The sequence below is a fragment of the Pezoporus flaviventris genome, unplaced genomic scaffold, assembly GCF_033815535.1.
Source record: "Pezoporus flaviventris isolate CSIRO_AGI_PZ_B2104156 unplaced genomic scaffold, CSIRO_AGI_Pfla_v1 ptg000002l, whole genome shotgun sequence".
In the NCBI taxonomy this organism is placed as follows: domain Eukaryota; kingdom Metazoa; phylum Chordata; class Aves; order Psittaciformes; family Psittacidae; genus Pezoporus; species Pezoporus flaviventris.
In genome coordinates this window covers 58,344,289-58,356,672 of record NW_026892550.1, presented here as the reverse complement: position 1 = coordinate 58,356,672, position 12,384 = coordinate 58,344,289, and the positions used below count along the sequence as shown (strand labels likewise).

General features: G+C 48.3%; 1 protein-coding gene across 1 annotated transcript in view; it reads right to left on the bottom strand.

Moving 5' to 3' along the window:
• The window catches only part of LOC133274645 (AF4/FMR2 family member 1-like), a 37,432-nt gene extending 25,737 nt beyond the window's left edge, over positions 1–11,695 (bottom strand). The window contains exons 1-3 of the mRNA XM_061464154.1: positions 11,621–11,695; positions 3,387–3,507; positions 1,913–2,818 (exon numbers count right to left, since the gene is read on the bottom strand). Of these exons, the coding sequence (XP_061320138.1) occupies positions 1,913–2,818; positions 3,387–3,507; positions 11,621–11,643 (1,050 nt within the window). The 5' untranslated portion in view covers positions 11,644–11,695. The remainder of the gene's footprint in view (positions 1–1,912; positions 2,819–3,386; positions 3,508–11,620) is intronic.
• Between the last annotated feature and the right edge of the window lie 689 nt (positions 11,696–12,384).

Genomic DNA, 12,384 nt, shown 5'->3' with positions numbered 1-12,384 from the left:
CTATTTCAGGTCCTCTGTGAGCCCCAGTTTAACCAGCAGGTTGCATGCAGCCAAGTCCCCTGTGGACGATTTCACAAGCGCGCTTAACCCATTCAAGTCCACTCCTCTCCTTTCCAAGCCAACCTAAATTTGAGTCACTGAAACAATGCCATACCTCCAGGCACTCTCCTGCTTCTGTCCCAGGGTCAACCCAGAAGCCCCACTCACAGACAAGACAAGACAAGACAAGACAAGACAAGACAAGACAAGACAGCAGCTCCAGCCTGCCACCACCCTTGCTGCAGGTTTGAAAACAAACCAAACCGTTTCCATCAACTTCTACTCTTGCTTTCTTCAGCTGACAATGAAGGCTCCTGGCAATGGAAGCATTTTACATCAAAATGCTCAGTAAACAATGGGTGCACTGTCCTGTTCCTGCCTGGCTGCCTGGAGGAAATAAAACAGTCCTCAAAGATATTACATGCTTTTCTAACTCCAAGATGGATTATTTTGCTCAATCTCAAACTAAATGCATGGACCTCTTTCTTGTGTCCAAAGAGCTTCGGAGAAAAAGAAAAAAAATCACAGGTTTGCCTTCCTTTGCCTGAAGGTTTCAAGTTTCTCAGAAGCTCTAGCTTTACTTCCTAAAGCCATTTAACCACTTGAGGGTTTATGTACTGCTGGAGGTCAGCAGGAATCAGGCTATTAAAAGCTAAAAGGCATTTTGCAACAAAATTCTAGTCACTTAGATCCAAACCCAGCATAGCTACTGTTTGGTTGGGTTTAGTCTGTGTCTATTACTTGTTTCTTTTCAAACCTGGGCATTAAGGTACCTGTTAACTTCTCATCAATGTCATTTTGCCAGTTTCCTCTCCTTTTCCACAAGAAATTGCCTACAGCCGTTTGCAGCTGATCAACACCCTCTTCCACAAAAGGCAGAAGGCACCCACACTCTCCCTTTCTCCTACAAAGGCAAAACACAATCTTAAAACTCTCTCCACCTCTCTCCTTGCCCAGCTGCCTTAGGTCTCAGTCCTTGGCAGAGAAAGGACAAGTGCAGTGACCAGAACTAAGATATGCTCGAGCTTGCTGCCCAGGATGCCTTCTGCTGACAACAACAAACAAAAGAGCTCTGCTCCTTTTGCTCATAGCTGGGGGACAAGAAAGAGCCTACAGTCTTTCCCTGAATGCAGAATTTTAGAGGGCTTTCAGGGTCTTGCTTATGATTTACAATCCCACTTCTGCACTAAATTTCCTTCGAGAAACTGCTCAAAAAACATTCCATGGAGCGGGAAACAGAATGGTCTCGTGCTTCCCAAGGGCTAAGTCCATCTGGTAGAAATCTTCAGGATATTTTTTGTTTACATGGATACTTCCCTGAGGGTCTACAGTTACATCGTACAAACTCACTTAGGAGAGCCCTGTGGTGTTCACAGACAACTACCCAAAACCCCAAAAAGCCCAAAAACCTTCATCCTACCAGGTGACCATAGAACTCCCTGCACAGTCAGCTGTCCCAGTACTCAGCGAACATATGGGACTTCTACTCACCAGCACTCAGACCGAGTACCAACGCTCTGCATGCACTGACTGTAGGTACATCACCCCCTGACCTCTCAGCGTATCATTTCCCCCCTTCTTCTTTTCAACAATCTTTACAGGCAAGACAAAAGTCACAGCAACAGAAGCAGTCGCTCTAACCATAAGGCCTGCTGCAGCCTCACTGATAAAACAGACACGGAATCATGGCGAGTGCTGCATTTTCACCATCCAGGTATCTCCCCCAGATGTACTGGCAAAAGGCACTCTTAAAATACACCTTCTAAAAGTGATAAAGTGTGCACAGCCATCAATGCTCGTAGTCTCTGCCCTTTGGTGACCTGTCCTCCCATAGCTGAGCTTACCCTGCCAGCAACAGAGTCTCCTAACTCACCTTTACGGGCTCAGAAGGGATTTCTGATTTGAATAGTTTGGCTCTGGCATTCACCTTCAGATCTGAGATCTTTTCAAAGGGCTCTCTATGGTATTCCTCCAGGAGAGGTTTGAGATCTGGCGATTCCTCTCGCGCCTGATCTTGGACATCCATTGGTCTCACACAGGCAGTTGGTTTCTGCTGCATCGCGCTGGGCTTTGATGGCAAAGCTGTAGGAACCGTCCGAGAGGAAGGCCGAGTGTTGCTGCTCAGGTCAATGTCTGAGCCGTCCTGACTTTCCTCTTCCTCTGATCCTGTCACTAGGTCCTGAAACGATTTTCTTTGACTGTAGGTCAGCTCCTGGCTTTTGCTGCTCTTTTCTGACTTGGAACTGACGTGCAGGTCGGAACGCAGAGGTGACAGAGGTTCCAGTGGAGGAGGCAAAGGTGTCAGAAATGAAGAAAATGAGAAAATGGAGTAGTCCAGATCATGAGCACGACCTTCACCAGCCGCACGCCTGTCACTTCCCTTGCGATGAAGACCTTCGTGACTTTCCTTGTCACCACAACTGCGTTTGCGACTTTGGCTCTGACCGTTGGATGAGCTGCCGCTCTGCACGTGCAAACCTGAATGCGGTTTTGTCCTTGATTGTGCCTTTTCGCAGGGACTTGAGCGGTGAGCAGGAGGAGCACTTACAGCCGTAGTGGGTGGATGGTGGGCTGTGTCGTGGAATGAAGGTGATGATGTAGGGCTGGTATTTTCATCAAGGGAGTGTGGGAAATGAGGTGCTTCAGGTGAGACCGGAGGAAGGACTTCCTGAAGCCCTAAGAAATTCCATTGGGTTTTGGAGTTGATGAGCCCCATGACATCCTCATAATTGCCCAGCACGTTCCGAATTTGGTTTGACAAGTCATCTCCTTTATGAGTCTGCAACAGAAGAACAGAGGCAGAAATGGAAAAAGCACGGACCCTCAACTTCAGGAGACTCAGCTCTGTAAGAGAGATTCGTCAGGATCTTAATTGCATCACCGTGTATCACCACAAGCAAAGTTAGGCAAGCTCATCTTGATCCTGCAGTGCAGTCCCTCCAAAGCAAGTGGGACTGCTCTGCTCACTCTTAGTTCTTCTGAGCCAAACTTGTAGGTGTGCCTGCAGTCTTCAGGAACACTAACAGCAGACCCGTTTGTTTCTATCACAGCTGCACACAGACAGGCAGCCAAGCTGCTCTTGGGTGCTCTCCCTCAAATTCCCAAACTACAGGAAGTAGCCTCCAAATGAATCTGCCCAGCCCAAAGACCTTACTGCGCTTGCACCATCTTCAGAGCTTTAAACCCATACTCTGATGAGCTTAAGTTAAGCAGATGGGAAGATGCTGGTTCTGCACGTGTCACACTCAACTCTGCTACACCATATGCAGAAGCCACAGCTCTGCTCTTACGCTCCAACCATCTTTCCTCCTCTCCCTCCACCACACCGCCCCCCCCCCCATCATTACCTTGTAGGGTGCTGCAAAGACGGGAGGCTTCTCAGGGAGCTTGTTTTTCTCCTGCTGAGCCTCCCTAATTCGTCTCTCTCTCTCTCTAGCATGCAGCAGGTTTCTGTCCTCATTGCATAAGCTTTAGGAAAGAGAGAAAGAAAGGATGGTTAACGCTTTACACCACTGTTACCAACGAGTACCTACTGTGCTTCTCAGACAACAGTGCATGTCCAGCATGAAAGTCATTTTGAACAGGATGCTTACAGTTGGCAAATCAGTTACGTCATGTCACCGCATGGTGCTATAATACATACAAGGTACAGCAAGCATCCTTCTCAGGGCTTTCTACTCTTGATACCATACATCAAGAAAGGTGGGAAGGGAAAAACTATCCGTCCATTGAATCGTCAAACACTGGTTCCAGACTCTTTTCAGTGGTGCTCAACGGCAGGATGAGGACCAATGGCCACAAACTAAAAGTCAAGAAGCTTCACCCCAACGTGAGGAAGAACTTCTTTACATCAAGGGTGGCAGAGCACTGGAACAAGCTGCCCAGGAGAGTAGTGGTGGCCCCCTCTCTGGAGACATTCCAAACCTGCCTGGGCACCTTCCTGTGTCATCTGCTCTAGGTGGCCCCGCCTTGCCAGGGCGGGTGGGCTGTATGATCTCCAGAGGTCCCTTCCAACCCTCACGGTTCTGTGATTCTGTCTAACTCTTCACCTGAGGGTAAAAAAGAATCTACTATTTTGAAGGTGTTGCCACTTTCAGAGACTGAACTTTGCCAGCTTTATAAAGAGGCTTGAAAACTTAGTCTTTACTTTAAATTGGCAGTCAGAAAGCTGCTTGCTTACCTGCCAAACCATGCAGTTCCATTTAAAGCAATCGTGCAAATGTATTTAAAGTGGTGGTCTCAGAAATCTGGAAAGCACCAGGTCAAATCCCCCTGTTCCTCCTCAACCGCATACGCATACACTCAATTCCGCCAGCCCCACATCAAAACAGCAATAAAGCTGCGTCACATGCGCAGCAGAATAACTTCACGGAAAGCCAGATACTTTAAACTACACCATCTCTGTGAAATACTCCTGCAAAATCTGGGACTATTAATGGACATTTGTCAAGCAGCAGCACGGAGGCACAGTATGTGGATGCAGGCATTGGCCTCCTCTCCTGCTTCTACTCTACTCACAGGCACACTATGTGGATGCATTATTTTTCTCTCTTCCCTCCTCTTTCTACCCTACCGCACAGTCTACTGCATACATGCAATTCCTATATTCTTCTTAGTACACTCAACTTCTCGAGCGTCCCAGTTTGGAAGGGAAGAGCCTTGCCTTCCCCACCACTGACATTTTCTCAAAGACCACACCGATGATCCCCAACTGAAGGTCAAGCTAGAGGCCTGGCTTTCCTGAAACAGTTAATCAAGAGGTCCAATTCCTGCAGAAGTGGCTTCCTGACACAATGTGAGCTATGGAAAACTGCTGTCTGATGGCAAGCTTCCTGCTAGGCCCTGCTCCCATGTGCCCTCCTGCCACCCAAGAAAACGGCTGTGTGACCTCCAAGACATCAAGCGTGTCCCTAGCCTTGGAGCCAAGCCAAGCTTCACAGCCAGCCAGTGGCGCTAACACTTATGCTGTAGCCCCTCTTAGCACGCAGCCTATTAAAGCAACGGGCTGATACAGCAGGCCAGTAAATCATGCCAGTAAGTCATCATACAAAGGAAAGGGAAAGGATGCCGCAAACTTAAGCCTTTGCCACTTGAAGTGCTCCCAGTCTCCCCACATGCAGAGAGAGCAGTTAGTCAGAGCTAGAGAAGAGGTCAGCTGTTAACGAAGCAGCCAACCTTCCCGTCCTGCTTCCCCAAAGCTCAGGGCTCTGTCATCTTGCAGTCTGCAACGTAAAGCCACCTCTTGGCTTCAAGCCTGTCGAAAAGCACCACTGTGAAAACACACTGCGGAGCGCCAAACTTCTGTGCAGGATATACCACCAGTTTTAATTCTTTGTAATCATCCCTCGCCTGAAGCACAGGGGAGCAGGGTGGGGGGGGCTAAAGAGCAACGAGAGGAGTTTCTCCCCTTGGCATTTCTGACACGCTCGTTAAAGCATCCTAAAAGCTAACAAGGCATTTAACGGGTACCTTAAACAGCACTGCGTCATCAAACACCGTGACTTCAGAAAAGCTGCCTCCCCCATGCCGAGGGTGAAGTTGACTTTAGACAGGATGCCCCCCGCCCCCCAGCAGCCAGAACACAGTCACCCGAAAACGATTTAACCGCCACTGCTGCATTCGCTTGAATTCTACTGCCTGACAGCAACGACATCGGACCCTTCGTTTCCGTACTCTTCTCTACAACCATTTCCCACCTATCCAGCAGACCTGCACACAGGCAGACGCAACCTCCCATTTACACTGCCAGTTCTCCAACCCAATCGAACAGAAACCATTTACCACCCCTTCAAACAGCGCTGCGGGCAACCACAGAAACCTGTTTAGGCTGGGCTGGCTACAAGAGAAAACCACCAAAAGAGATACGGACAAGTCCCCAGGGGAGGAGAAAATCAGTTTCCCAGTGTTGTTAACTTGCTGGGGAGGGGTTTGACAGCGAGAATTAGGACTCTGGGTATCCAGCTAAAAGCAGCTTTATGCTGAGCTGAGGCAGCGGCGCCTCAGTGAGCGAAACACATCAACGGAATCCAGCCAGGACGCCTCTCCACACACACCGCACCAACAGCAAACTCTGCCCGGCAAGGAGCGAAGGCATCATTACCACACCAACAGCGACACAAGCTCTTTAACGCCCTACCTCGACTGGGCAGCCGTCGCCAAGTTTAACGCCCCAAGTGTCTTCTCTCCATGAGTTCTCTCCCCAGCTACCCAGGCTCTACCCGGCTGCCAACGCCTCCTCGTCCATGTGGCGGTGCCGCGTCGCCCTCCTCCGGACGCCCGTCAGCGTGCGGCTCCAAGCGGCCACCGCACCGCAGCCCTCGCTCCCCGCAGCCCGGCGCCCCGAGCCCGGCCTGCCTCACACTCATCTTGACAGACATCCGGGCAGCCGCGCCCTCCTCCGGCGCCAGTCATGCCCGGCCGGCGACGAGGAGGACGATGCGGGCCTCGGCACTTTCAGCTGGGAGGGGGGAACTCACGGGGGGGACCGGACCTGACCACACGGCCCTCTGTGAAAAACCAAGATCTGGCTCGCAGCGTGCCAACATCAACCGCGGCCCGCTGCTCTTTTAGTCCTCTGTCGCTTTATGGGGAGCGGGTCTGGCAGCAGCTCACTGCCCCCACGAGTACCCGCACTGTGGTGCGCCCACCACCCTTTTTAGCAGCGCTGTCATGGTACGACCCAACCTCCTAAATTGGGCAGGCGGTTCTGTCAGTCAGCGCAGCAGAGCGGCGCGATTGGACAGGAGCGGGCGGGTGGGCGGGCACTGCCGCCGCCGCCGCGCACGAGTCTCTTCAGCCTGGCCGCTTGCAGCCGGCGCTCTGTGGACCGCGGGCGTAGCGCTGCGAGCGGCGGCTCCCTGCCCGCTGCCGCATCCCTCCCAGCGGCTTGCGCGTGTGCGTATGGGTGTGCAACGTTTGCTTGCTTTTGTAGAGGAAAAGAGGCTCGCGTGGCTTTTAGCGTTTTCAAAAGCAAGTACAGGACGCACGTGGCTACGCAGGTGTAGCGAATGGAAAGCCGAGGCGGCTGCTGCTGCTGCTGCTGAAGTTGCAACTGCCCATGCTTGAAATTGCAGGCTAAGAAACTTGGGGAAAATAAAGCCTCTGGTGGCGGTTTGTAGACTCACTCGAAAGCAGATTTAAACCAACACTGAAGCAAGGTTACACTCCTCATTTTCTGGTTCAGGGCACAACTCCCATCAAAGCACTGGGCAGATAACCAGGGAACAGTTTATACCCCATTTATAGCAAATAGTAAATTACAATTTTAGAGGCCATTTACAGAAAGCTTCTACATAAAGCTACATAATTTTAAGTGCATAGTTTAAAAATGTAAAAACAACCAGAAAACGGTTGGGTTCTTCCCATTCCACATCTTTGTCCCGAAAGGAAAGATCCCTCAGGGGAGGACTCCTCACGCTCTTCCCCTGCTCCAGCGTGGGCTCCCTCCCAGGGCACACAGTCCAATGTGAATCCTCCCCAGAGGTGGCAGTTCTTCAGGAATGGCTCCAGCATCAGCCCCTTCCATGGGGGGCAGTCCTTCAGGAACACTCTGCTTCTAGCATGGGGCCCCCATAGGGTCACAAGTCCTGCCAGCAAACTCGAAGGTTACGGAAGGGGCCAGGATTTTCTTTTTCCCCTTCTTACATACATTATCCCAGAGGCGCTACCGCTGTTGCTGATGGGCTTGGCCTTGGCGGGTCTGTCTTGGAGCCAGCTGGCATTGACTACACTGCACACGGGGGAAGCTCCTGGCAGCTTCTCACCGAAGCCACCCCTGCAGGCACCACCCCAATACAACTCAGCAAAGCTTTTGCCTGTGCAGGCTACACAGACCCCCTGCTTAGGGAATTTCAAGGGGTGTGACTTGTCATATGGCTTGCAGGATATGTCATACGGCTTGCAGCATATGTCAGTCATATGGCTTGCAGCAGGTTCCAATGCTAGATGTGGACATAACGTACACTATCCAATATCACAGCATTGAAGAAATGCGCTGCACCGCAGCGAGCCAACTGTATCTACACCCCCCCTAGATGTAGGCAGCAGTCTTGCATTTGCTCTGCGGTATGAGGTTTAAACACGCATTTTCTTAACGGGTCAATGCTTTAATGTTTTCCTGCATAATCAGTCTTGTAGTCATGGAAGAAGCCATTGAAAAGAAGGCTTTTCACTATGATACTGAATGCAGTTACATTTCTTATTTCTCCATGCCATAATTCAACTTCTGTATTTCAGTGCTTGTCTCACTAATGCCTATGAAACCCTGCGAGACAGTTAAAAAACCTAACCCTGCTTCACGCTGCCTACCATCCATTTCTTCAAAGCACAGAGCACAGACTTCTGCTGAGGCTCTGAAGAGACTGCAAACCTGCAAATAATCAAGAGGATGACCCAATAGAACTGTGGCACAGAGGTACCTGCTGGCCTTTTTTTGAACATATTCCTTAAACAGATACACTGTGATGAAAAGGGCACTTAAGAAATGTTAGAATCACTGACACCCAGGCACTGACCAAGACATGACCATGAACCACTGGTAGTCTTCAGGACAAACCTATCCTGGCAGTGAAATACCTGCTTACAAGAGAAGGGGAGTCAGTGTTCGTAACAAGCTCTTTGGGTCTTGCTCCTCGAGCCTCTACCCCAGTGCTGTCATTGCCCCAACAACAAAATGAACGCCATTTTCATTGCAAGACTTGATGAAAAACGCTAAGTTCCTGGGGAACATTTCAAGTCTGATAAATGAGCGTTTCCCTGAAGAAAGCTTCCTGCCAGAACATACCCTGTAACCTGTAGACCCCCCCTCCCTTGCTTCTCTTTTCAACATTAGCACACTGCAGCTTTTCCCACCTGTGTTTTTATTCACTGATCAGGGATAGAAGTGTCCCCTTTTTCAGGTCCTTGTCTCTGACAGATGTGTTGCAAGTGAAGGAAACTGACCCCATTAGGTACAATGCAAACAAAACAAATCGATAACATAAGCTTCTTGTACTCTGCAGCTTATCCTTAACTCAAAAGGGCACTTCTGAGGTGAAGAGGATTACCAAAGTAATACTTCTGAAAAACCTAACAGGACAAGCTTCCTACTGGTGATCCTAATTCCAAATGTATTTAAGCTGTTTATGAGCATGTGAATTTTAGAAGATCCATTCTTACCTACTTATGCACTGAATAAAAATGGGGGTCTCCAGAGAAAGCCTCTCATTTAAATAAACACTGCATAGAAATTCAAATCCAAGAGAAGAACAAGCAAAGGTGTGCAGGCAACCTGGATGCCGTTGTTTCTCAATTCTGAATTCCTGAAAATGCCGCGCTACTGACCTCAGGCATCAGCGATGAAGCACAGGTGGTGGGAACATTAGATGTATTTTATGTACACAGCACCATCTTACCTGGCCATATACTTACAATTTTACATGGGAGAAAGAAAAAAATCCACAACACGACTCGGAGGTTTCAAGCCTAAAGTGACAGCGTTTCCATACAAAGTGCAGGTGCTGATACATTGCCCAACCCAGTACTTCCAGACGGAAGTGTGGCATCTCTTTGCTCTCCATTTAACAGTGTCTGCCCTGAGTGTTGGTTCAGTCCTACTCACCTCACACACCCATGGATTTTCAAATCTCTTCCCTTGTTCCTCTGTTCAACTGAGTCCTCCTGAAGCACCTGAGAGTTTTCCACATGTCCCCAGAGCTTGGGGAAGTCAGTAATTTTCACCTGCTGTGAAATTTCCTTGCTCCTGGGTCTCTTCTGTTACAATGCTACTTAGGGGGCTGGCTGGGTGGGCACGCATGGGGGTAATATTACGAAATAAATCTTTGCACATTGTGTTTTCAAGAAGCATTAAATAAAACAAACACCAACAGAAAGAAAAACTTAACAGTAGCAATCAGTACCTAGCGTTGGTTGCAAGATTCCAACAAAACCGAATCAGGGACTGTTCAAAGGGGAATACAGCATCCCTTACCTCAAGAAAAAATGCAGTGTGACATTACACTAATAAAGATATGATAACCCATTAAGTTTCTGGCACAAATCCCAGAAGCTTAAGTATTGTGAAACAGTCAAGCAGAGTACCAATGAAGAAGGAATAGATACCAAGCGATATTAAAATCATTAAATGCATGGCTAGTAAGCTTTCCTAAAATCCCTTTGCTGTAAAGTAGAACATCTTGCGTCTTTCTCCACCAGTAGTCCAGGAATAGCCATGCAGCCTGTGCTACTGTAAAGCACAGGTTATAAACCATAAACCACACAATTTTAAGGGCTCCATGTACCTGGAGAAATAGATTCACCTGATCCCCGAACTTCTGCTTCCAAATACACTTGGAAGGCAAGCAAAATTCAGAAACCCATACGTGGAAGCATACACAAAAACCAGCTTAACAAGGTGAATGAAGCTGTGTGCTGTAAGCAGTGGCAAGTCTGAAGAAGGCTGAGGCAGCAAAATTCTCTGCTGACCCTGAATCAGCAAAGCACTTTTACATAGCCTTGCTTTATAGCACCTTCTTAAACTTGGCACTTTCCAGAGCCAAAGCTGACTGCCAGCAGCACATCCTTGCTGGGCAAATCATGAAAAGCAGTTAGATTTCACCACACAGCATAGCTACGGTGAGGCTAGAGCAGCAGCAGGCCAAAGGGAAGAAACTGAGTAAAATACCTGAGAGAATCAAAAAAAAAAAACCCAACGACTTTAACAACAACAGAAGACTAAGTTGGATGCAGCCTGTTACGAAAGAAACTGCTTTACAGATGTTAGGAATCGAACAATTCTGAGAAAAGAAATTGAAACAACCTTTTCTCCTTCAATATTTAAATTGATGAAAATAGATTTCAAAGAGAAATCACCTTCTCCCAGGAACCAGACCGCAGCAGAGGCTGCGCCCTACAAGCTTTTGACAGCCATCGGGAGCAATTTGCATCGTCTTCCTTGGCATTATCCACTTATCGTTCCGAATGCCATAAAATATTCCATAACCATATGAACCAGCACGGCTTTTCTCAATCCAAATGCATGCAGAAATCCAAATGAGTGCAGAAATCCTTACTTTAAAGGCTGGCTTGCTTCACACAGATCACTGGGATGGCAACATTGCCCCCTGCTACGCTGAGGCTGTGAAAAGGACAGGATGCGAAGCAGTGGGGCTGGTGCAGGAAGTATCAAGGCAAGGTATGTTGTAAACAAACACCTCACCTCCCTGCGATGAGTAGTTTCCATGGGACAAGGGACTGCTCTCATCCGTGAGAATCACAGAATCATTTAGGTTGGAAAAGGACATGAAGATCATGCAGCCCATCCATTAGCTAGCACTACCATGTCCACCACTGAAAGGTGTCCCTAAGCGCTACATCTACACGAGGGTCACGTTGATATCCAGTGTTAATCACTGTCCGTTTTGCAGCAGATTCTGGTTTGCCAAAGAGCTGATGCCTTTCGTAAAGACAGAATGTTAGATATGAGACTCCTCCTCTCCCACTCAGTCATTATGATGCTTGCATTGATGGGGGGACTATTGTTTTCAAACCTCTCAGAATTTGTCACAGCACCTGGGAAGCCACGGATACATCAAATTATCCATACCTGTCGCTGCTGCTCTTGTCCATTATGACGCCTTCAGGTGAGTCACGTCAATACTAATGGAGTATCTTCAACTGGAAGACGAAAAAAAGATATCAAACATCTTTTTTACAAAAGAACAACGCATTGTGCTCAGTAGATGTCACTCAAGCTGTGCTTCAACGGTCACAAAGGCCAACCCAGGAACGTCCTTCCTCAGAGTCAGCAGAGAGAAAAAAGAGAAAGTCAAACGAGCAAGCGTGAAAAATCTTGGGTTTCCAGAGCAGCGACTCATTACAGTACAGTGATGGCCAGAATGCCTGTTACAGCAAACAAAACATAAACCCCAACTGTTAATTTCCTTTGTCTGTGTGTTTCGGTGCACACAGTCTCCAAAGTTATTTTTTCACTGCAAAATTTAAGACTCACCCCTCTGCACTCTCCTGCAGGTATTTCAGAGCTGTGTGAATCCCTCAATTCTCCCCAGCAGTCTAAATCGTCTTTCAGTTACGTTCAGGACGATGGTGTGAAATACTACACAACAGGAAGGTTAGATGTAACCTAAAGAACAGATTTCTTCCGCAAGACAACAAATCCTTTGAATTTCTGAGGTTCACTAGTTTGACAGATTTCTGCACAATCCTCAATATTGGCAGGCTGAGGCACAATCTCTGCATCAAACACACCTACAGTTCAAGACACCGACTTCTGGAAAAGCTCGTAAATGCTGGGAATGCTCCCGTAAACACCTCTGCTGGTTTCAGAGAGACCTGTTAGAGCCACAAACA